Below are 25,933 nucleotides of genomic sequence, written 5' to 3' on the forward strand. Positions count from 1 at the left end.
AACACATCCGATCTAATCCAATTACAGCAGATAAAGAACTAATCCATGGTGCGGTCTTATCACGACTGTGTTGGTAAAAACATGTACTCCTCATACTAATGAAACGTGACGTGAAAAAAAATCGCAATATGATCCAAACACCACGTCATTAAACAACAAATTAAAGTAGGTAAATCCCCACATAAAATTTATTTTATTAACATTTTCCCACAATTATTGGATCGAAAAATTCGTGTATCTAGTAAAATAGTCCAAATACACGCGATCTGATCCAATTACAACAAATTAAGAACTACCGACCTAGTTGGTAAAAACATCTGCTCCACATTCTAATGAAACGTGGCGTGTATCTAGCAAAACAGTAAAAAAAAATCGCAATTTGATCCAAATACCACGTCATTAAACAACAAATTAAAGTAGGTAAATCCCTATATAAAATTCATTTTATTATCATTTCTTCACAATTAGTGGATTGAAAACTCTGTGTATCTTGTAAAATAGTTAAAAGACACACGATCTGATCCAATTACAGCAGATTAAGAACCAACGACCGAGTTGGTAAAAACATCTATTCCAGATACTAATGAACACGACGTGTATCCAGCAAACCAGTCAGAAAAACTCGCAATCTCAAACACCACGTCATTAAACATCAAATTAAAGCAAGTAAATCCCAATATAAAATTCATTTCTTTAATTATTTTTCCACATCTAATGGATTGATATCTAACTTTAAAATAATTTTTTTTTTTTCCACATTGAGCTACTACTATACAAGTGATAAATATTTGACCCGATTGATTTAATTTCATTCAATAATTCAAATATTGTATACTTGTTACAAAAAGTTAAAGATTGCGATCTGATCCAATTACAACAGATTAAGAACCAACGACCGAATTGGTAAAAACATCTATTCCACATACTAATGAACGGGATGTGTATCCAGCAAAACAGCCAGCAAAACTCGCAATCTAATTCAAACACCACGTCATTAAACACCAAATCAAAGCAAGTAAATTCCAACATAAAATTCATTTCTTTAATTATTTTTCCACAATAAATGGATTGAGATCTAACTTTAAATAAAATAATCTTTTTTTTTAATCACATTGAGCTACTACTATACAAGTGACACATATTTGATCCCACTGATTTAATTTCATTCGGTAATACAACTACTGTGTACTTATTACAAAAAGTTAAAGATTATGATCTGATTCAATTACAGCAGATTAAGAACCAACGACCGAGTTAGTAAAAACATCTACTTCACATACTAATGAAACGTGACGTGTATCCAGCAAAACAGTTAGAATTCATAACGTGAAACATCTATTCCACATACTAATGAACACGACGTGTATCCAGCAAAATAGCTAGAAAAACTCGCAATCTGATTCAAACACCAGGTTATTAAACATCAAATCAAAGCAAGTAAATTCCAATATAAAATTCATTTGTTTGATTATTTTTCCACAATAAATGAATTGATATGTAACTTTAAAATAAAATAATCCTTTTTTTTTTTCCACAATGAGCTACTACTATACAAGTGATACATATTTGACCCATTGATTTGATTTCATTCGGTAATAACACAAATACAATGTACTTGCTGCAAAAAGTTAGGATACTTCCCATTAATTACAAGCTTTCTTACCAACTTTTCAACCAAATACAACACTATTTGCTTCCTATAAATGAACAACAATTCTCCACCTTGTTTGAAATTAAAGAAAACAACAATTTTTTATGTGAAAAAATGAGTGATAAACTGAAGCCAAGGTTCTTGGAGATTTACAAAGAGCTGAAATCTGAGCTTCTTGATGATAAAGCTTTTGAGTTTACTGATGGGGCTCTTAAATGGGTTGATAAGGTAATCTTTTTATTTTTATTTTTATTTTTTCATTTTGAGTATTTGGTTTTTGAATTTACCATGATAGAAACAATGGGTCATGCAAGATTCATGTAAAAGATTAGATTTTTATGTTTTTTTTTTGTTTGATAACTGTGGTGTCTAGACCACCTCACTCTATGGGAATACAGTGGGTTTGTTGTTGTAACTGTGGTGTCTAGATCAGCTTGCGCTCACCTTGACTAATTATTAAAAGTGATATGAAAGATTCATAATCATAAAGTTTTGGGATTCAAGAATCTTGATTGATTGAGCTGTTTAAGTGCATTTTGAGTATTTGGTTTTTGAATTGACGTTGATAGAAAAAATGGGTCATGGATGGAAGATTCATGTAAAAGATTAGAACTTTATGTTTTTGTTTGATAACTGTAGTGTCTGGGATGACTTGTGCTCACCTCGACTAATTCCAGGGGATTAGAAGTGATATGAAAGTTTTGGGATTCAAGAATCTTGATTTATTGAGCTGTTTAAGTGCATTTTGAGTATTTGGTTTTTGAATTGGCCATGATAGAAAAAATGGGTCATGCAAGATTCCATGTAAAAGATTAGAACTTTATGTTTTTGTTTGATAACTGTGGAGTCTGGGACAACTTGTGCTCTCCTCGACTAATTCTAGGGGATTAGAAGTGATATGAAAGTTTTGGGATTCAAGAATCTTGATTGATTGAGCTGTTTAAGTGCATTTTGAGTATTTGGTTTTTGAATTGATCATGATAGAAAAAATGGGTCATGCAAGATTCATGTAAAAGATTAGAACTTTATGTTTTTGTTTGATAACTGTAGTGTCTGGAACAACTTGTGCTCACCTCGTCTAATTCCAGGGGATTAGAAGTGATATGAAAGTTTTGGTATTCAAGAATCTTGATTGATTGAGCTGTTTAAGTGCATTTTGAGTATTTGGTTTTTGAATTGACCATGATAGAAAAATGGGTCACGCAAGATTCATGTAAAAGATTAGAATTTATGTTTTTTTTTTTTTGATAACTGTGGTGTCTGGGACAGCTTGCACACACGACTAATTCTAGGGGATTAGAAGTGATATGAAAGTTTTGAGATTCAAGAATCTTGATTGATTGGGCTGTTTATGTGCATTTTTGATGTGGTTTCATTATACTGAAAATCATGCTTTTGATATGGTAATTGTTTTTTTTTTTATAATTTCATTTTGAGTATTTGGTTTTGAATTGACTATGATAGAAAAAATGGGTCATGCCAGATTCATGTAAAAGATTTGATTTTTATGTTTTTTTGGTATGATAACTGTGGTGTCTGGGACAGCTTGTGCTCACCTCGACTAATTCTAGGGGATTAGAAGTGATATGAAAGTTTTGGGATTCAAGAATCTTGGTTGAATGAGCTGTTTATGTGCATTTTTGATGTGGTTTCTTTATACTGAAATCATGGTTTTGATATGGTTATAACCCTCTTTGGATCTTTATGCAAATAGCGTGCCATACGTAGATTACTATATACTGATTCTACACGATCATACGCGGATTATACATGAGTTATACAAATGTTATAGATGTGCTGGTTATATTTTGTTTAATCAGTAGGTGGATGGCTATATAGGTTATCTCCTGATAAGTCATGCAACCTAAACTAGCTGTTTTTTCAATGTCAGTTCATTACTTCTGATATGACAAACTTTTAACTTCGTTACCTACCGAGTAACTCCAATATGACAAGTTTCTATCTTCATTACAGCCAGAGGCCAGTTTCTGTTCATTTTCACTGTTTATCGAGTTATTGAACATTCCTCATAGCCAGTGTCTTACTTTGTCCTCGTCTTATGCATCTAACATATACTTTTCGTGATTGTTTCAGATGTTGGATTACAATGTACTTGGAGGTTTGAATGAAGTTCTAGTTTTACCTAATCTTAAAGTTTCTACCGCTTTCATATTTTTTCATAGCTACTTTATATACTCTCTGTACAGGAAAGCTGAACCGGGGGCTCTCCGTTATTGATAGCTACATTTTCTTGAAAGAACAGAAAGAACTAACCAGTGCGGAGATCTTTGAAACATCTGCCCTCGGCTGGTGCATTGAATGGGTATGCAACATAAGCACTCTTCAAGCTACACCTGAACCTTTTTCTTGCCCCTGATGAGCATTGTTACTTTCTAAATTCTTCAGAAGGGGAGCCTTGGAGTAACTGGTAAAGTTGCTGCCATGTGACCAGGAGATCACGGGTTCAAGCCTTGGAAACAGCCTCTTGCAGAAATGCAAGGTAAGGCTGCGTACAATACACCCTTGTGGTGGGATCCTTCCCCGGACCCTGCACATAGCGGGAGCTTTAGTGCACTGGGCTGCCCTTTTACTTTCTAAATTCTTCTGAGTTTACGGTTTGTGGGAATGTATGCTGCAGCTTCAAGCATATTTCCTCGTTCTTGATGATATAATGGATGGCTCTCATACACGCCGAGGTCAAGAATGCTGGTTCAGATTGCCGGAGGTGTGCGCGTCAGAAGAGAATACTGTTTTACATTGTTGAGCTATTATATCTGCTCAGTCATTCGATTTTGGGAGTGACTATCGTTTTAATATTTCTTGTAGGTTGGTCTGATAGCTATTAACGATGGCATTCTTCTTCGCAACCACATCCCAAGAATTCTGAAGAAGCACTTTAAAGGAAAACCTTATTACGTTGATCTTCTTGAACTGTTTAATGAGGTATGATTTTTTATGCGCAAGGAGGCCTCTGAATGAAACTTTTTATAACGCTGAGCGTTTTCCTTTTCTCTATCTGGATTTGTCGACATGTTTTCACAGGTGGAATTCCAGACTGCCTCTGGACAAATGATAGATTTGATTACCACGCATGCTGGAAAGAATGATTTATCAAAATACTCGTTGACCGTGTAAGGAGACTCAATCGAGAGCCAAAAGTTTATGTTTTCAGTTTAGTTTATGTTTTCAGTTTTACTTGAATTATTTAACTCTAATTCATGACGCGATTTCATGCAGTCATAAGCAGATTGTCCAGTATAAAACTGCTTATTATTCATTTTATCTCCCGGTGAGTACGATGTCCTTCTCAATTGACTTAACGGCTTGTTAGTCGCTATTCTGTTACGAGAACATCTTCAATATTGTCAGGTGGCATGTGCACTTCTTATGGCAGGAGAGAATCTCGACAATCATACAAATGTCAAGGACATACTTATCGATATGGGAATATATTTCCAAGTTCAGGTGAGAATTATGCTTAACGCTGACGCAACCATTCATGTTCTATCTTCTAATAGATACCATGAGTACGCGCTAGCATTTCCATATCTCACTAACTGATCTTTGCATAACGTATAAACTTTTAAGAGAGGTTTGTTTTTGGTTTTTGTTATCGGAACCTGGAAGACTTCGTTTCATGAATATGGTCGGAGGACATAGTTGAAAACACTAACGCGTTTGGATTAGGTTTTGGGATGTACGTAAATTAGGCTATTAGATCTGAATAAGTCTTTGATTTCATGCTTTTGTAGATAGGAATGAGAGGTTAGCCATCGTGTCATCGTTAGGGCAGATAGTACAACCACCACAACGTACCCAGTGTTCTCCGACAAAGTGGGGTCTGGGGAGGGTAGAGTGCATGTAGACCTTTCCCCTACATCTGTTTCCAATAGACTCCCAACTCAAGGAAAAACAGTCCGAATGTGTTGAGATGTCTTATTGACATGCTGAAGACTTGTCGTTATATGGTCAAACAATGAAAAAGTATTGTTTTTAGGGATGTGACTAACAACCATGTGTCATACGAGTTACGCGATAGCCTATCTGAAGATATGCTTTCACGTTACGAATTCTAACAGACAGCTTTTCGGTACTTTGTAGGATGATTACCTGGACTGTTTTGGTGATCCAAAGGTGCTGGGAAAGGTAGGCTTTGCTGCTTTGATCACATAGCTCTTTTAATCTGAAAACGTTGAGATTGTAAAGGGATCTGTTCCGTCTTACTATCAGATTGGCACGGATATTCAAGATTTCAAGTGCTCATGGTTGGTCATGAAAGCCCTCGAACACTGCAACGAGGAGCAAAAGAAAATATTACATGTGAGCTTAAAAAACTTGTCGTCGCTTGGTTACATTCTCTGCATTTATGTAGCTCGAACACTTCAAAAATATTGTCGGATGTGTGTTGAATCCTCCAATTTGGAGGGTCCGAGCAACATAGCTCCGCAAACAACTAGTTCGAGGAAAATGCTAAACGTAATTAACTTTGTTTGCAGGAGAACTATGGAAAGTCTGATGATGCTTGCGCCGCGAAAGTTAAAGCGCTTTACGATGATCTCAAACTTAAGGTTACTTCTTTCTATCCTCTTTGCTAATTAGTCATGAAGTTCTATGGACTGCGACAAGAAGCGTGGTATGGACTGCGTACACTTACCGCTCCCCCGATCCCACTTGGTGCGAATATATCGTTGTTGTTGTTGACAAGAAGCGGATTCAAGATTTAAACTTGATAGGACCAACCTTTAAAGCGGCTTCATCGCACTTCTCAAATTATGGATTTAGAATACACTATTGCCTCCGCTCAATCTGTTCGTCTTACTTTTCTTTTTAGTACGTTTCAAAAAGAATATTTCTTTCATTTCGTTGACAACTCTTTAAGTCCTACTGTCCACATGACACAAGATTCAACAACAACAACATACTCAGTATATTCTCACAAAGTGGGACCTGAGGAGTACCACTACCTCAGATGAAGTAGAGAGGATGTTTCCGATAGACCCCCGGCTCAAGATTAAAACACATTTTCGTACATTTTACATATTTTTAGTTTAAGACTATTATAAGTGTCGATGAAGGGGAGCCTTGGAGTAACTTATAAAGTTGCTGCCACGTGACCAGGAGGTCGCGAGTTCAAGACTTGAAAACAGTCTTTGGCAGAAATGCAAGGTAAGGCTGCGTACAATACACCCTTGTGGTGGGGTTCTTTCCCGGATCCTGCGCATAGTGCCTCTAGCAAGGTAAGGCTGCGTACAATATACCCTTGTAGTGGGGCCCTTTCCCGGACCCTGCGCATAACGCCTCTAGCAGAAATGCAAGGTAAGGCTGCGTACAATACACTCTTGTGGTGGAGTCCTTTCTCGGATCCTGCGCATAGTGGGAGCTTTCGGGCTTCCCTTTTAAGAACATAAGAGTCAGAAGTCTTTTTTTATCTTCTTAAATTCCGTGCCAAATCAAACCAGACAAACAAATCGAAACGAAGACATTGACATATTTTTTTTTGGGAAATGTGTAGGATGTGTACAAGGAATATGAGAACAACACACATGCAAAGTTGATCAACTCCATTGAAGCTCAACCAAGCCAAGCAGTGCAAGCAGTTCTAAAGTCATTCTTGGCAAAGATATATATGAGGGACAAGTAAAGAGAGATTCAATATTTAATTTGTGGTGGGGCCCTTTATCGGACCTGCGGGTAACAGGAGCTTTAGTGCATCGAGCTGTCCTTTTTTACTATTTAATATTAATAAGTTGTGTCTTTTTCTTTTTCATTGGTGTTCGGGGTACCTGCTTGAGGCTCGAACAATCTAAATTTGTGCTTAGAGTTAGAGGCGGATCCAGGATTTGGAAGTGTGGGGACATTATTATCTTTAATATAGATGTGTTAATTGTTTTTTTCTTCAAATAATAGACATGCCAATTACTTGCTACAAAATATGGCTAAGGCCCCGTTTGGCCATGAGATATGTTCATTTTTTTTCGATTTTTAAAAATTTGGTTGGGAACAAGTTATTTCAAAATTAATTATTTCGGAATAAATTATTCCAATAATATAAATGATGAAATGAGTAATTTTGAGACTAACTAATAAGGAAAAATAACATAACATATAGTACTTAATTTATCATATTTATACAAACTCCATCCTTACAACGTAATTACGAAAATCCCAACTAATTACGTATCTTCATTGGATGTATCGAGAGCTAACTATATATCTCGATAAACTCAAAATCAGAAAAAATGTATCGAAAGCTAATCATGTATCTTTACAAAAGAAAAAAAAATTGTATCTTCATTGAATATATTATATATCTCGACAGACCCAAAATTGAAAAAAAGTGTATCGGAAGCTAATTATATATCTTTACAGAGAAAAAAAATATATCTTCGCTGAATGTATTATGTATCTCGACAGATTCAAAATAAAAAAAAATATATCAAAAGCTAATTATATGTATCAGAAGCCAATTACGTATCTCGACATATTCAAAATCAAAATTTTGAATAATTATACAAAATATCAAAATTTTCTATAATTAAACTCTAAAATATCAAAATTTATATTATTCATCTGCAATTCAATCAAATACGAAATAAAATAATCCTCCATTTTATACTGCGACTATTATACATACCTCACACCAAACAACTCCTTATGCTCAAAGATGCTGAAATTGAAGCCATTCATATATTCCCCATCAATTATCCCACACCGCCGACTCGCCGGAGCTCCGATCGTGGTTGACTTTTCCGATTACATTCCGGCGAAATCAGTTAAACAATCTCGCCGTCCTTTAATTCACCGTTCGTTTTCCGTACAAATGGAATCTAACGCCGTTAACACGCCGTCAACGTTGCCGTCGCCGGCAATTGTGAAGCTGAAAGTGATAGAAGCAACGCCAGAAACTTTTAAAGAGTTTGGTCAGGTAATTGAAGCTCGTGTATGATTGCTTATATAGTTTTTAGTTCTTCGATTTCTGTTATTATCTGTTGTTTCATGTACCTCGATTAATGTATTTTTTTATGGAAAAATAACATAAATATACACCTTTAACTTACCATATTTACATAAATTTTCACCTTTATAAAGTAATTACAATCGTTGAATGTAGCCGGGAGCTAATTATGTATCTCAACAGACTCAAAATCTAAAAAATATATCCGGAGCTAATTATATATCTTTGCAACGGAAAAAATGTATCTTTTTTAGATGTATCGAGAGCTTTTTTAGATGTATCGAGAGCTAGTTATGTATCTCGACATGTCCAAAATCAAAAAAAAATATCGGGAGCTAATTATGTTTTTCGACATACTCAGAATCGAAAAAAATGCATCGGAAGCTAATTATGTATCTTTATAAAGAAAAAAATATATCTTTGTCGAATGTATTATGTATCTCGATAGACTCAAAATCAGAAAAAATGTATTGGAAGTTAATTATGTATCTTCGTTGGATGTATCAAGAGTTAATTATGTTATCTCGACAGGCCTAAAATCGGATTTTCAGTAATTATACAGAATGTTGGGATTTTCTGTAATTAAGCTCCAAACTGCAGGGATTTATGTTGTTTGCACTTTTTTATTATAGTTTTCGTTATGTTACTATCTGCTACTTCCTTCATTTCAAAATAGTTGGCCCTTGTTGACTTGACACTCCTTTAAGAAAATGTTTATTAAGGGTTTATTTTACCAAAGTAGCTTTATTAATTATAATTTAAAAATAAAAATTTGAGTATTATACACTTTATGTAGTCAGTTCATGATAGGTTTAGTATTGGAATAACATGATAAAATTCTATTGATTTTATAAGTGGGACAGCTAAATTGAAACAAATATTTTTAGCAAGAGGTTCAGCTAAAACGAAACAGAGGGAATGTTTTGTTTTGTGAACTTTTTTTGTTTCCTGTACATTGATTTGTGTATTATTTTTGTTGTAGTTTTCGTTCTGTTACTATATGCTATTTTGAGTGTTTGATCAGGTAATGGAAGCTGTAGTATTGCTCCCGTAGTTCTTGTCCTTCGATTTCTGTTAGTATCTGATGTTTCATGTACCTCGATTAGAGTTTGATCAGGTAATGGAAGCTGTAGTATTGCTCCCGTACTTCTTGTCCTTCAATTTCTGTTAGTATCTGATGTTTCATGTGCCTCGATTAGAGTTTGATCAGGTAATGGAAGCTGTAGTATTGCTCCCGTACTTCTTGTCCTTCGATTTCTGTTAGTATCTGATGTTTCATGTACCTCGATTAGAGTTTGATCAAGTAATGGAAGCTGTAGTATTGCTCCCGTAGTTCTTGTCCTTCGATTTCTGTTAGTATCTGATCTTTCATGTGCCTCAATTAGAGTTTGATCAGGTAATGGAAGCTGTAGTATTGCTCCCGTACTTCTTGTCCTTCGATTTCTGTTAGTATCTGATGTTTCATGTGCCTCGATTAGAGTTTGATCAGGTAATGGAAGCTGTAGTATTGCTCCCGTACTTCTTGTCCTTCGATTTCTGTTAGTATCTGATGTTTCATGTACCTCGATTAGAGTTTGATCAGGTAATGGAAGCTGTAGTATTGCTCCCGTAGTTCTTGTCCTTCGATTTCTCTTAGTATATGATGTTTCATGTGCCTCAATTAGAGTTTGATCAGGTAATGGAAGCTGTAGTATTGCTCGCGTACTTCTTGTCCTTCGATTTCTGTTAGTATATGATGTTTCATGCCTCGATTAGAGTTTGATCAGGTAATGGAAGCTGTAGTATTGCTCCCGTACTTCTTGTCCTTCGATTTCTGTTAGTATATGATGTTTCATGTGCCTCGATTAGAGTTTGATAAGGTAATGGAAGCTATAGTATTGCTCCCGTACCTCTTGTCCTTCGATTTCTGTTAGTATCTGATGTTGCATGTACCTCGATTAGAGTTTGATCAGGTAATGGAAGCTGTAGTATTGCTCCCGTACCTCTTGTCCTTCGATTTCTGTTAGTATATGATGTTTCATGCCTCGATTAGAGTTTGATCAGGTAATGGAAGCTGTAGTATTGGTCCCGTACTTCTTGTCCTTCGATTTCTGTTAGTATCTGATGTTTCATGAGCCTCGATTAGAGTTTGATCAGGTAATGGAAGCTGTAGTATTGCTCCCGTACTTCTTGTCCTTCGATTTCTGTTAGTTTCTGATGTTTCATGTACCTCGATTAGTGTATTTCTGAGAGTTTGGTCAGGTAATTGAAGCCGTTGTAATGCTCCAGTAGTTCTTGTCCTTCGATTTCTGTTAATATCTATAGTTTCCTGTACATCGATTAGTATATTAGTTTGTTGTAGTTTTCTTTCAATTACCACCTGCTATTTGTTAATTTGTTGTTCCTCGTACTTCTGTTGCTGCTTTTTCGAAACTGATTTGGACTGTTTTTCTTGAGCAAGAGTGTCTGTCGGAAACAGCCGAGGTAGGGATAAGGTGTGCGTATGCTCTATCCTCCCCAGATCCCTCCTCGTGGGACTAAATTGCGTATGTATGTTGTTGGTGATGGTCAGGTAATTGAAGCGACCCCGGATGGAGAACCATATGGTCCTAATGATGCTCAGCTTGATTTGAGCAATGGAATTCCTAGGTTTTACATTATGCAGCTTAAAGGTCGATCCCTCAAATTTTCTAGTATAACTCATCATGCTAATGTGACTCAATGTCTTGGTTCTATCGGAGGCGATGTCTGGTATCTCGGAGTTGCGAAACCATCTATTGTGGGGTCTGGCCCTTCCTCGGATCCCGTGCATTGCCCTGATATTGTGCAGGCAAAGTGTGGGCATTTTTATGTCCCTCCTGGTGTTGATGAAGTGCAGGGTTTTAGAATTTCAGGTCCAAAGTTTATAAAGCTGAATGTTGGTACATGGCATGCTGGGCCATTATTTACAGTTGAGAAGATGGATTTCTACAATTTAGAGCTGAGTAATACTAATGAGGTTGATCATACAACTCATTACTTCAACAAGAAGAATGGTGTGACTTTCCTAATGGAAGATTAGGAGGATTCATCGAGCCGAGGGTCGATAGGAAATTGTCCCTTCTCAGACCTCACTTTGCGGTATTACACTGGGATGTTGTTGTATTACCGTTTTTGTTTATACTGAAATCTTTTTTAAATTTTGTATGAATTTCTTTCTCTAATGTTTCGATTTTTATCATTTCGATTCATGTTGTTGAGTCCCGCATGTGATGGGATGAGGACTCGAACTCGGTCTCTAGTCCCATGTGATCCTCACCTGAGTTAGTTTTTGCCCTAATAACACATCATGCCAATGTGAGCCATTGTCTGGTAAGCCTTATATACATGTCTGTAGATATTGTGCAGTCAAATTGTGGCATTTTTATGTGCTTCCTGTTGTTGGCGAAGCACGGGCATTAAGAGGTGTAGTTTTCCTACTAGATGATTAGGAGAGTCATTCAGAAACAACCTCTCTGCTTTCACGAGGTTATGCTGATTTTGATTAGGAAAAATCACGGTAACTCGAGCTTAAAACTCTTGATCATCGAACTAAAGCAACTTCCTTTAATAACCGATAAATCGGAGGCAGATAAACAACTTGGAAAACTGGGGATTCATGCGAATAAACCTTCTGCACTTAAATCGAGCAGGAGGAACAAAACTTTAGAACTTACTAAGAAATCAAAACGAGCTTAAAACAGCTACTACTGGATCACACACTACATCCCTACATATATACAAGATGGTAACTGCTAATTTTGAAACCAAAATTAGAACTAATGTTACAATGAATTATGCTGTGTCAGTTAGTCGGTCTATTCCAGGACGTCTCTGATGTCGCAGCATTTCCATAATAGACTTGCTTCGTGGATTCATCCCAATAAGCCTGGAAAAAAAGAAGAGTGCCATTAGGTAACACCGCCATGGCAGAAAATGTGCCAAGTCTTTGAGAAGCATCATCATCATAGTCGCTTGTCAACTGATATCGTTGGGTTATAGCCTGTGGGACAGGATACTAATTGGAGAGTGGAAGCCACACCAGCCAGACTGGTAGGCATAAGTAGGATATCGCGACCATTGACCTTAATTTGGGTTGTATTCAAGTGGCGGAGACCTAAAATGTTACATTGATCTATATTCTCTTCTGCTAGATTGCCATTTTTTCACCATGGGGCTATCGTACAAGTTGTGGATGCTCAACAGAAATGATCTATTCTCATAACAAGCAAAATCGAAATGTCATGTCATGTCACGTCAAGGGACATAGTTTAAAGGTATTCGATGTTAATATTTGAAGCTATGTTGCTTGGACTCTTCCAGTAATGGAGTGTCCGAGCAACTTAGATTGAAGTAATTTAATTAGTTTCCCGCCAAACAGTGGCATATCCACAGGGAATGGAGCATTATTGAATGCTTCAGCAGTCTACCATGATTTCTGCACTTACAAAGCTGGTGGCTAATTGGAATTTAAGCAACAGACAAACAAGGAAGATTGATTGAAAGAGAGCCAAGCTGCAAGCACAAGTTATATTTTTTTATTAATTTTGAGTTTCCAACTTAAAAGGTTATTTTTGGGAGGTGATTCATGAGTTAAAGCCTTCAACAAAGTCCACTGCCGTTTTCTATCATGGTTCGATTTTGCTTTCTGATATACTCAAATCTGAAGTTAGGATGATATTCATTTTAATAGCTCACACAATTAGTCTCACCATCTCAGGTGTGCAAGAACATGTGGGCTTTTTGGATAGTGTATCATACACAAACAAAAAGAAAACACCTGAGCCAGAAGGATACCTGCCATCCAGATGGAAGACCTTTCGAAATAACATCCAGATCAGGCTGCTCATTTTCCTCAGATGGTTGCTTTTCAGCCTCCCTTGCCTTTTCTGCTCTTTTTCGTTTCACACGCTCTCGCCTGCATATTATCAATTCAGTTGAGACAAATGTAAAGGGATTATAACTAACTATGTTCAATGAATACGACACAGCTTGCACAATTGCATGAGTTAACCTCAGTTCTTTAAGCTAAGTTGCGCGGATTCTTCATTTTTGATGCCGCATCCGTGTCGGATTCTCCAAAAATACAGTACTTTTTGCGAATCTGACACGCAGCCGCTGATATTTTTGAAGTCCGAGCAACAGTCTTTAAGCGTGCATCATATGATTCAAGCAATATATACATGCTGAAATGCACACAGCAGCGGAAAGAACTTTTTATTTCAGAAGAAAAAAAACCCTACTCCCCTAAGATCAGCAAGGCCAGGGAAGGATCTAAGACTACTACACTATTTCAAGGATAATTCCTAATAGATACAATACATGATAGATATTTTATCAGGAAAACATATAACACACAGATACACTGCAGTGAAAACAAAATGATCAGAAGTGATACCAATCACCGCCAAGTGGCTGAAAATTAGCATTATCTTTGGCCTCCCCACTAGCCATTTGCTGAGCACGCCATTCCTACAATCGAAACAAAGTTCAACATTTAACCAACGGTTATATATACAGATGCTATCTAATCAACTACATATAGCATTAGCAGACCTCTATTTCCCGTTGTCGTTTCCTCTCCAACTTCTCAAGAGCACTTTCACGTTCTTCTTCCTCCTCTGCATGCAGCTCCTCTTTGGCAGCTTTCCACTAATGAAATGAATAAGCATTATGAGAATCATTTAAAAGAAACAATAGCCAAATGTTCTAAACAATCTTCAAGGACCCTTGGAAGGGGGGAAGAACCAAGTGAAATCAGTTACCTTGTCTACCAAGCTCGAGACTTTCTTATTAGACCTTAATGTGGACGCCACACCAACAGTCCGCTTTTTACGCAAAACTGAAGAGAAAAAGAACGCAAAATCAGAATGGTCAGCTTCATATCCATTGGAAAAGCACCCTTAGTAAGCATGATAAAGAGCTTCACAGGTTAATGCAGCAGAAAATGCCTCCCGATGTTAATGACAATACTAAAAATGCAAGAATTGCAGCTTGCAACCAAGTACAAGCAAATTTTTGATTTCCCAACTTACCTTTTGATTGAACCTTTGAGGGGGCAGTTGAAGCAGTAGCAACAGAGCCAGTGGCAACAGATGTTGAAGACACACCAACACCCTCCACTGCTGATACGGTTCCTGAAGCTAGCAAAGCAGATTGTGTGACAGGAACATCACAAGACGTCTTTTCATTCTCCAAATTAACAGGTACATCAGCCTCAGATTTTGCTGATAAATCAGATTGTGACCCCTTGTTGACATCTAAGGGCGGAATTGCATCAGGAGCAACATTTTCATGACCTCGTATAACTGGAAGGCCAGAAGATTCGGTAGCACTGACAACAGAGACAGGCTGCAGTGCTCCATCCTGATGGCCATAGTATGCGCTAGGGTCGACATGGTTGATCCCCACAGGAGCCACACCATATGTGGTTGGGATTTGATAATATAAAGGGTGATGAGTAACAGCTACCTGACCATCAGAAGTTGCATACAAACTACTAGCAACTTCAGGATTAGTTTGCCCATAGTAATCAAATGTTGAACCTGGATAAGCTAAGTTGTAAGGAAAAGGTTGAACTGATTCCATATCTGAAGGAAGAGTATGTGTGTGATCTAGAGGTTCATCAGGTGGCGGTGGAGGAAAAGGTTCATTATCAGGAGGTGGTGGAGGAATCCAATCTTCATCAGGTGGAGGGGGAATGCTAGGTGTTTGTTCCACGATTGAGGACTCCAATTTTGTCTGTTGCGCTGACAGACTTGGTCCGTCCGGTGGGGCATGCAGTGCATCGCACACAGTTAAGCTGCTTGAAGGTTCAGTATCTTCAACTTCCATATCCACATCCATGTCTACTTCTTCAGTCGGATGAAGCATTGTTTGAGGAGTTAAACCTTCATGTCCAGTGATTTCACCTTCCTCACTTGCATCACTGACAGAATGTAGTAGGTCAGTCAAGAAGAGCATCATTATAAGAAGAGAGTTTTATGTTCTTTACTGTAAAAATAACCAAATTAAATCCAACATACCCAGTGGAAGGACTACTTGGCCTCTCTCCATTTGCATCGTGGACATGATCACTGCCTCTCTGGGATTCATGACCAGGCTCAACATCATTCTGTTGTGCAGACAAGTATAGCCCAGAAAGTTGATTTATTTCTGAATCTAGCAGTTTTATCTTCCTCTCAGAGTGCACCCAGAAGGGAAGCAATGAAAGCCCATTACAGGCTAAGGACCTAATATCAGCTAGCCTAATCTCAAGTTCCAGTGCATATTTTGAAATTTGATCATGCTGTACGTAAAATTCAGACCTGTTGAAATGGAATAAATCAGTAAAAACAAACAAGTGAAGGAAAAGAAGAAGGGAGAGGCGGAAAGATCCCCCTGAAAACTTTGCAGACGCATGCAACAAGAAAAAGAAAGTTAGGAATAAAGATCCAAGGACAAGTACAAAAGAACCTCAGTAGCATACCCCTTCATGGTCTCCAATTGCTCTAGCAAACGTTCACAATGTTTTACCAGGTCGGAAGAGAAGTCTGCCTCAGTTTCATCTTCTGGAACATAATCTGCATCCCCACATTTTATAAAATCTTCACCTGATCCATTCAAATGGCCTGCAGGAGCATGATCTGAGTGCCCTGAAGAAAGAGATCTACTAGGAGAAGACATTTCATTACGTCGTGAACCAATTTGTTCAGAGCCATTTATTGTGCCACTCTGATCCTCATCATTGTCTCCCTTTTTATCATGTAAGTTGTCATCTATTGGCTGCTTGTTTTCATTGATGTCGCTAGAGCTGAAGCCAGTTTGTCTAGTGTCCATATCCATTTTTGTAGAGGATTCTAAGTTCTCAGAAGTGGCTGTGCCCATGAATTCAGCTCCAGCAGCAGCTTTCTCTTCTAAACTCGGTTCAACTGCATGACCAAATATCTGAGGCACTTCCCATGAAGTCTCTCCTGTTACTGTGTTCCAATAATAGTACTGATTACTCTCTTCATGCAACACCATCTTCCATCCTGCACTTGCATCCCCTAGAACCTGTGCATCTGAAGTGGCAGGTGCAGTAATTTGATCCAACACACTCGACTGTGCATGTAAATCAACTGAGACAGAAGCATTGATTTCTTTAGAACTATCTTCTGCAGGTCTATCTGATGGACTTGGTAGATCAGAGCCATTGTCAATAGCTTTCTCTTCAACTTCCATAACAGTAGAACCAATTTCCCCATTAACACAATTTTCCTCGCCGCCAGCTTGCTTTGCCTAAGCAAAATGGACACAAAACAAAACTATTAGATCAACTGCATGAAAGTAACTTCTCCGAGAAGATGAATAGAAAATGTACGAGTGGAGGCAATGCCAGGCTAAAAAAGAATAGTAACCTAGTCCATAATCCAAAAGAATATAAACATTAGCATAAGAAAAACAACAAACATTCAAAGAAAGAATCTCAAAAAACAGCATAATTTATGCTTCAATAGTGTCAGTAATTGGAACTTTGGAAGGGAAGGTAATCACAAATGTATTAGAAGTGGTATTTGCAGAGTAGTAAGAAGAGCTAAAACCTGAATAGCAAAATAACCAGGTGACGCACAGTGTAGATTAGGGGAAGCCTAACTGAGAAACTTCGTAACAAATACACAAACAGAGAACATTTCTTCTAATTTAAGGTTATTAGTCACCTTCATATCACTGTCAAATCAGAATGCAAGCAAAAGTCTACTTTGCCAAAACAATTGGCTCATCAACCTACAAATTATGCGGCTGACAGCAAAGGGCAGCCCGGTGCACTAAAGCTCCCGCTATGAGCAGGGCCCGAGGAAAGGCGGGACCACAAGGGTCTATTGTGTGGCCGACAGCAAGTGAATAAATTACCTACTGCTCACCTTCTCTTCATGATCAAGAGGAGAATCCTCTGAAGCAACATGTTTAAGTCCAACCGATTCCTCATCCACTTCATCGTCACTATATTGCCCAAGCAGCATAAGAGGATTCTCCGGTTCTTGACCTGAGGATCAAAGCGGAAATGTCAGAGAAGTTCAAGCCAAGTGATAGGAACACCCAATATACATTATAACAAAGCCAGTATACAATTTAGGCAAACAAATATAACAAAATTAGAAAAAGAAGACTGGTGAATTTAACATAGTTGTAGTTCACGGCCACCTGTAGCACAACATCAACTGTCAGAAAGTCATAAAGGTTATAAAGACAGAAACATACGAACCGAGGAGAGGAAATACTCTTCTTGTAATCGGGACGCCTTTGATGCCGCCAAAAAAGGCATGATAGGTAAGACGTAATTCAATAATTGACTGTGGCAGGGGCTGACGGTAACTGATGACCAATTGAAAGTTCCCAATACTACAGCAGGCTACAGTCTGAAAACATAAACTTTTGTGGAACAAACAAGATGTCTTGTACAAAGTAAATCAATAATTTCCACCAACATTATCGGTCACATCATGTCTTCTCTACAAGTCCTTTTGAAGAAAACTGACGGAACCCACCTGAAGATGATGGTGAATTAGGTAACTCGGCATGAATCTTGGATACTTCTTCCCCTCCAACTTCATCTTGGACAGAAGAGCCACCTAAATCTCCTACAAAGTATACGAAATTGTTTGAATGTCAACATCCGTAGATAGAAGAGATTTTTAGAGTAACATAAAGTGACCATTCGGTAGTAGAGTAGATGCACATAATTTTCCTTTAAAAGATCATCCATATCATATAAGAAGCACAAAATAAAAAAAAAAATAAAAAAAATCCTCAGAAAACCCTGCAGACATTCAACTTGACACGTGAGACAATTATCATATGAGTTAAGCTTAAGTGGACACAAGTATGCACGCAGGGTTCCTTTTTCCTTTAAAAAAATTGTGAATTTATGGGATGTAACCTAGCACTCGTTTAGAGTTGATTTTGTTAAAGGCTTAATACATATTTGGCTTCTGAAATTTGTCAAGAGTTTTTCATTTACACACTTCGAGTAGAGTTTGTACCTATTGAACACCGGAACTCAAGCTAAATTGTATCTATTGAAAGTGCAATGTTGACATGGCACGTTATCTGTCTTAACACTTTCCTTGAGCGCGTAAAATTGTTTTAATTTATAAAGTTTGGGCCCACAACATTGTCAAAGAGGGAAAAAAATTGAAAAAGATAGATCTCTTTCATTTTTCTTCCTTTCTTCTTATCTCGTCTTTTACCTCTATTGATGCTTCCCCTCCCTGTTTTCCCTTTCACTTTTTCTAAATCTAGAATCACTATTTTTGGGAGCAGCACCAAAAATTTTAATCACCGAAAAGGTCACTGCACTACTATCTATATCACAACCTCACCATCAACCGAGCTCCAGATACCTTTTCTCCATCCGGCTATGCAACTATTATCGACCAATACATTTTGAATATAGAGTTCCAAGATTCTTCACAACTTAATAGAGACTCATCATATTAACACTGCACTGTAGGACACGACAAAAACGAGCTTCGAACCAAGTCCTGTAATGGTCATTATTTGGGAAGAAAATGGAACTGGAGGGGAAGAAGTTGTGAAAATAGAAATTGTATTTAACCTTTGGGTCAAAACCTTTATTTATTATGTTATTTGGGGCCAGATGCCATGTGTCTGTATTTCATTTGATGCTTTGCCACATCATCCATCAGTGTAATGCAAATACTGTATTTTTTTAAAAAAAATTATTGTCACCAAAGTATTCAATAGACACACTTTGAATTGTGTTGAAGTGTATAAAGGAACAAGTTCCAGTTGAAGCATCCAAATGAAAAATTCAGGCAAGTTTAAGGAATATGTATGCAGCCTATCTTAAAAATCTATAATACCTAACCATTTAAAAACTGTTGGAGTCCCACATCGGTGGGTTAAAGGGTCCTTGGTCTCCTTATATGGTTTTGGACAATCCTCCCCTCATGAGCTAGCTTTTCAGGTTGAGTTAGGCCCAAGGTCCATTTCTTTTTCACAGTATCAGAGTCAGGCCTACCCAGTTCATTGTTTCCGAAGTTGGCCCCCCGTCTTATATTGTCCACGCTCTAGATGTCCAGCCCTGAGCGTGCGGGGGGTTGGAGTCCCACATCGGTGGGCTAAAGTCCTTGGTCTCCTTATATGGTCTTGAGCAATCCTCCCCTCATGAGCTAGCTTTTGAGGTTGAGTTAGGCCCGAGGTCCATTTCTTTATCAAAAACAATTCCCATAATACCTTCGACAAGTAATCAATTCTAATCCAACTAGGTTCAAATACAAGTAACTAGACAACTGCAATAGAGAATAAAAAAGGCACGGACTCTCAATCACACATAAAGAAGGCTTAAAAGGTTATTGGTCAAGCTCATGCAATTCCAACATCAATGAGAAATTTATAACAGTTTTCAAAAAAAGGTTAAAAAGTGAAAACATAAGGAAAAAAAGACTTCATCAACGGAATTTATACAACTTTCACAAAATTCATCCACCAATACATCCAGAAAGGAAAAATGATAGAAAAAACTTCAATCTCATTTTACATTTCTTGTATTAATTTCTTCTGACATTAACTTATTTGCATTTTGAAGAGAATGAGATTAAAAGCTTGAAGTTTCAGCTTAAGTAAAAATACCTATAAATTTTGAGGTCTTAACAGAGTAAAGAGAAATATTTAATAACCGAGTACAAGCCGGATTTTATGGTAATCTTATTTCCATTTATTCTTCTTCGAATATATTTCAAATTTTAAATAGATGCTTGGGGCTAGGATAAATATACATTTATTGTGCTTTGTGGTTTTGCAGAAATCTATATATTTCTTCTAATTGTCTTTGCTAATTTCGTTAAACACATCAATATGCATTTATTAATTTTAAAGTAGGAACTTATTGACATATTCATACCATTAGAGGATATATTATCTTATAGCTTCACATATTTCTTGTTTGATGGCAAATGCACCGTACCGCTATTATGGATTTATATTTAACGATTGCAAATAGTAAATTTAGTAGTGCTAATTTCACCCCTTCTAAGCCGAGGGTCTATCAGAGAAAACCTCTCCCTGTCCCTACACACTCTACCCTTCCCAAACCGCACTTGTGGGATTATACTAGGTATGTTGTAGTTTGTCAATTGCGCGCTTTTTCCCTGAAGCGAGGTGAAAACATGTTGAGCTCTTTGCCTCGCTTGATCTGCGCGGTAGTGTCGCCATCAAGACTCTCAAGACATACTTTTCCTTGCCAATGGGCCTTTCCTAAAGAGGCTACGCTACACAATTGTCAATTTTCCTTCTTTTTTTTTCCAATCTCATTGTATATATAATTGTTATTCTACGTATACTTATTATTCTCGGAATGAACATATATATTTGTATTATTCTCCATTTGGACTTCTTCTCATCAATAGCCATAAATATTTGCACTTTACCCTTTTCACTTTTGATAATGCTGGCATGTTGTTGTTGTTGTTTAATTTCAGCACTTTGTATTTAATAACTCGACTTTTTAAATATACAAATTCAATTATAATGATAAGGGAAACGTGCAAAGCACACTACTGGAGACTAGTTTTTTAGTAAGTGCACAGCTCACAAAGTTTATTAGCCAAAAAAAGAAACTTGGTAATCCAACCTACATCAACTACACATCAACCAGCATAAACTATACAAAAACTCTCTATTATACATCAATCAAAAAAGAAAAAAAACTCTATTTTCTCTAGCTATCAATCTATGTAATATTCTTCATTCCGATTCCGAACCTACTATACTTCGCATAGCTCGTAAAATCACTCTTAATTTTTTCTCTAGCTATCAATCTACGTAATATTCTTCAGTCAGATTTGAAACTTACTATACTACTTCGCATAACTCGCCAAGTTTATTAGATAAGCTCAACTACATAAATAGATCAGTTCTATTTTTCTAGCTAAAAATTTAGTAGGTTTCGATACCGAATGAAGAATTAACAACAAATATTAAGAACTCTGTATTACACATCCATCAAAATCACTCTTAATTTTTCTCTAGCTATGAATCTACGTAATTAATTATACTTCGCATAGCTCACAAAGTTTATTAGCCAAAAAATAACAACAATAATAATAATAATAGTAATATTACAATATTTTTAGCTGGAAAAAACGCAGGGAAGCACAAATTAAGAAGCAATAATAGTAATATTGTTACCAATGGGTTCCGCGAAGAGATCGAGCTTAACTCTCCGACCGCCGCCACTTTTTGCTGCTAATTTTCGCTCTTTTCTCCTTCCCATTTTCCGATTAATTATTTATATTTATTCAACGATTCGATTACGCAAAATTGAAACGATTTTTGAAGATGAAATTTATGAATATTAATTTTCAGTTTTTTGAGCTAAAAATGATAAATAAAAACCCTATACATGGCTCTTTATATATATTCTCATCAGCTGAGGAAGAGAATGTAAAATGGGTCATTATGTTTGGATTGGATTTGAATAAGCCCATGTTGTTATGGGCCTAAAAGCCCAAATTTTCCTCCTGGGTTGGACTGCTCATCTGATTGAGTGGGCTTACATGATTTGCCCAAAATTTAAGCCCAGATAGTTGGGGTCAAGTGCACAAATAGTCAATTTTGGAGCCTATATTTAAATAATAGCCCTTTGTAGTTTCTTGTTCGCGGGTGTATTGGTGATGTCTATGATTTTGTGTAGCTAGTTTACAGTGTTACCTTGTGGGTGTCTTATTTTCTTTACTATCTAGCGGTGTGATATCTCCTTTTTGTCGTTTACTTTTACGTTTTTTTGTTTGTTATACTGTTATTTGTCCTGAGTCGGAGGTCTATCGAAAACTGCATCTCTACTTCACGTGAGGTAGTGGTATGGACTACGAACACTTTACCCTCCTCCCCCTCCAACCCAACTTTGTGGGAATATTCTATGTATGTTATGTTGCTGTTGTATATTTAAATAATAGCCCATTTCAGAAGTAGATGACTTTGAATTTCAACAACGCTTGCTTCAAGGGCAAAATTTAAAGTCCAATAAGTTTGGTTCCACCATCGAGCAACACACTTTTAACTTTTAACCTTGAAGGAGTTAAATATTTAAAATAACCAATTTTAAGGTCGTTGGGTGTAATTTATTGACTTTTTCTGTAAGCTTACTGCGTTAAAATTAACTTTAAACGTATAAATCTGATATTTCAATAAACTTTAGATATACAAGTTTAGATTATTATTTTGATAAACTATTTGGTATCCCTCCATTAGTCAGGCTCCAAATTCAAAAATGAATCATGCAATACGTAAATTTAGATAGGAAAATTTCTAAAAATTCCTCTATATAGAACAGTAAATATATAATACTCATTACACTATACTCAGAAGAGATCATTATATTTAGGGAAAATGCTCTATTTCCATCTTGAAGTATATGCGAAAAGGATGAGACACATCCGAACTTTAGAAGAGTCATATTACCCTCTAGACTAATTAAAACCGTATTTTTGACAGCTTTAGTGCCTACGTGGAAGATCCATGTAGGCACACGTATATGCCATGTATGTGCCACGTAGGCACTAAAGCTGTCAAAAATACGGTTTTAATTAATTCAGGGGTAATAGGACTCTCCTAGAGTTCGGGTGCATCTCAGTCTTTTCGCGTATATGATAAAGAAATGGACTTTGGGCCTAATCAACCTCAAAAGCTAGCTCATGAGGGGAAGGTTGCCCAAGACCAAGACCATATAAGAAGATCAAGGACCCTTTAACCCATCGATGTGGGACTCTAACATCCCCGCACGCCCAAGGCTAAATATCTGGAACGTGAACCTGGCTCTGATACCATGTAAAAGAATTGAAATCATGAGAAATCAGCTAAAGATGTAAGCTTCAGAGAGAAAATGAAACCAGCAAAGAGACAAAAAAACTTTTCTTAGAAAAATATCTAGTTCCTCTTGCAGGACCTGTGTTCTTTTGTTTTTGTACAAGTATAGGCTAAACATGAAATGAGCCTACAAACTATTTATTTACAGTTAGGCTAAACCAAAATATAATATACAACAGATAGAAATACTCATGTACACGTAGATGCAGTGGCAGACCTAGGATTTAAAGATTATGGGTGCTTAAAAATAAAAAATCACCTCAACAAGGTTCGAATCCGAGACGTCCCTTCAGTGGAGAAGCTTAAGATCAACTTAAATGTCAGTGCACTCATTCGACTATTGTTTCAGTGGGTGCATTTATATGTTTTATACCTATTTTCGTATATTTTTTATGTAATTATACCTATTTTGCGTCGAGTTTATTGGGTGTCGGAGCACCCCAAAATTGTAAGTAGGTCCGCCCCTGCGTAGATGTAACGTCAACATATAATTTAAGGTGAAAATAGAGTATTTTCTATTATATATATAATATAACAACTTTATATAAAATGTATATATGGTATATAAAAAAAAATCTTCATACATATATAATATAACAACTTTATATAAAATGTATATATGGTATATAAAAAAAAATATTCATACACAAATACTAGTTAAATCAAAGGATATATTACCTGGCAAAAATATTTCTAAAAATAGAAAACTCATTCATGCATTTAGTCGAGCTTCCATATGATACGCTAAGATACCAAAACAAAAAAAACAAACAAATTTGGAAAAAAAGAACAAATACAGAGTACTACCCCATACTAATTAGACAACTGGCAAACATGTGTTTTATCAAGATTAGCCACCAAAAAATATTCATAGTATATATTATTACTCTACTAATATTCACAAAAATCATCAGTATAAAGATAAACAAGAACCCCCTTTACTTCTTTTCTATCATTTCAGCAATTTTGTGGTCTGAAATTCAAAAAAAAGGTAACTTTTTTCTTGTTAATTCATACTATTTATTATTATACTATGATTCTTTTTGTTGTCTGTTAGTAGTAGATCCATTTGTTATAGTCATCCTAATTGAATTAGTGGTTTTGATCATCTGTTGAATTCTTGATTTAATCTATCTTGGTCCTTGATAGGAAGGTGTGGAGAATGCGTATTAGGATAGTGGGTGAGGGTGCGTCCGTAACAATAGGGAGCGTTCTTTATTTGTGTCTGAAGTTTCTTGTTTGTGTTGTTGAGTGTCGTCTATGGTTTCGGATAGATAGTTTTTAGTTTTATCTTGTGGTTGTAGTATTATCTTGTGGCTAGTGGCGTTAGTTTATTTTGCAGATTGCACTAGTTTATATGCATTTTTGTTTTGTATTTGTTATACTGCTATCGGTCCTAAGCCGCGGGTCTATCGGAAACAGTCTATCTACTTCATAAGTGGTATGGTCTGCGTACACACTACTCTCGCCAGACCTCACTATGTGGGAATACACTGGGTATGTTGTTGTTGTTGTAGTGATATACAGTAGGGAAGAGTGCTTTTTCAGCATCTGGAGTTTCTTGTTCGTGGTGTTTTGGTGATGTCTATGATTTTGAATAGATAGTTTATAGTATTATCTTGTGGTTGTCTTGTTTCTTGCATTAGCTAGCAGTGTGTAATTTTTGTTGTGTGCTTTTATGTTGTGTTTGTTATACTGTTATCTGTCCTGGATCGGGGTCTATCGGAAACAACCTCTCTACTTCACATGAGGTAGTGGTATGGACTGCGTACACTTTACCCTTCCCAAACCCCACTTGGTGTGGGAATATACTGGGTATGTTGTTGTTGTCGATATACAAGTATAAAGATTCTTTTTTATAACTGTAGTGTCTGAGCTAGCTTTTTTTTTTTTTATCACTCACACCTGCAGATGTCAGTTAACTCTGTCCACCAAGGCTAGGAAAGATGAGAAGAATCACCTAATATTGTGTCCGAGCTAGCTTTCGCGCATATAAAGATTGTGTTTTTAGTTTAGCTAAGCTTGTTTACTCATAACCAAATTGACTTGAAGATTGGTTGATATAAAGTAGTCTGCGTTTCAATTTGTTTGTCTTACTTTTTATGTAGTCCGTTTTAAAAAGAATGTCTCTTTTTGTTATTGCAACTCTTTGATTTCAATTTTCCACATTACATGTTTAAGAATACAAGATTAAAGAGTATAAAGACTGTGTCTTTGAATGTGCCCCTTTTCTGATTTTTCCAGTTTAGCTAAGCTGTTCAATATATATCACTGTATTAGTTTACTGGGAATCAAATTGACTTGAAATATAAGTATAAAGATTGTGTCTTTGAATGTGCCTCTTTTCTGATTTTTCCAGTTTAGATAACGTTTCTAATAAATATTGGAGGGAGGTGAGTAGTTACAGCTTACGGAGGACATGACCCTTGATAGGAAGTTGTGGAGGGCGCGAATTAAGGTAGATGGTTAGTGGGTAGGAGTGC

At 36.7% G+C, this 25,933-nt stretch overlaps 4 protein-coding genes across 6 annotated transcripts in view; 3 read left to right on the top strand and 1 right to left on the bottom strand.

The window, feature by feature from the left end:
* Positions 1 to 1,582: 1,582 nt before the first annotated feature.
* On the top strand, positions 1,583 to 7,552 carry LOC107845583 (farnesyl pyrophosphate synthase). The gene is made up of 12 exons (XM_016689996.2): positions 1,583 to 1,879; positions 3,746 to 3,770; positions 3,859 to 3,974; positions 4,290 to 4,376; positions 4,478 to 4,594; positions 4,694 to 4,782; positions 4,889 to 4,940; positions 5,021 to 5,116; positions 5,753 to 5,797; positions 5,882 to 5,971; positions 6,148 to 6,219; positions 7,164 to 7,552. Exons 1-12 carry the CDS (start codon positions 1,610 to 1,612, stop codon positions 7,290 to 7,292), a joined length of 1,188 nt encoding a protein of 395 aa, XP_016545482.1. The 5' UTR covers positions 1,583 to 1,609; the 3' UTR covers positions 7,293 to 7,552.
* Positions 7,553 to 8,108: 556 nt separating this feature from the next.
* On the top strand, positions 8,109 to 11,805 carry LOC107845606. Its single transcript, XM_016690031.2, has 2 exons — positions 8,109 to 8,576; positions 11,158 to 11,805. Exons 1-2 carry the CDS (start codon positions 8,316 to 8,318, stop codon positions 11,644 to 11,646), a joined length of 750 nt encoding a protein of 249 aa, XP_016545517.1. The 5' UTR covers positions 8,109 to 8,315; the 3' UTR covers positions 11,647 to 11,805.
* Positions 11,806 to 12,150: 345 nt separating this feature from the next.
* Positions 12,151 to 21,975, bottom strand: LOC107845317 (formin-binding protein 4). Of its 3 annotated transcripts, XM_016689566.2 has the most exons (11): positions 21,774 to 21,975; positions 18,110 to 18,202; positions 17,486 to 17,607; positions 16,072 to 16,862; positions 15,629 to 15,910; positions 14,639 to 15,531; positions 14,369 to 14,445; positions 14,160 to 14,255; positions 14,002 to 14,075; positions 13,401 to 13,521; positions 12,151 to 12,492 (listed from the first exon to the last, which is right to left on the bottom strand). In XM_016689566.2, the coding sequence occupies exons 1-11, from the start codon at positions 21,856 to 21,858 to the stop codon at positions 12,409 to 12,411; spliced, it is 2,718 nt and encodes a 905-aa protein (XP_016545052.1). In that variant the 5' UTR covers positions 21,859 to 21,975; the 3' UTR covers positions 12,151 to 12,408. The 3 variants fall into 3 exon arrangements, with proteins under 3 accessions (XP_016545052.1, XP_016545054.1, XP_016545053.1); XM_016689568.1 differs by lacking the exon at positions 21,774 to 21,975 and having other exon boundaries at positions 17,827 to 18,202; XM_016689567.1 differs by lacking the exon at positions 21,774 to 21,975 and having other exon boundaries at positions 17,823 to 18,202.
* Positions 21,976 to 24,326: 2,351 nt separating this feature from the next.
* The window catches only part of LOC107845316 (calcineurin B-like protein 3), an 8,760-nt gene continuing 7,153 nt past the window's right edge, over positions 24,327 to 25,933 (top strand). The window contains exon 1 of the mRNA XM_047398329.1: positions 24,327 to 24,440. The gene's annotated coding sequence lies outside the window, so the exon portion shown is untranslated. The remainder of the gene's footprint in view (positions 24,441 to 25,933) is intronic.

The sequence above is a fragment of the Capsicum annuum genome, chromosome 10, assembly GCF_002878395.1.
Source record: "Capsicum annuum cultivar UCD-10X-F1 chromosome 10, UCD10Xv1.1, whole genome shotgun sequence".
NCBI classification, from domain to species: Eukaryota; Viridiplantae; Streptophyta; class Magnoliopsida; order Solanales; family Solanaceae; genus Capsicum; species Capsicum annuum.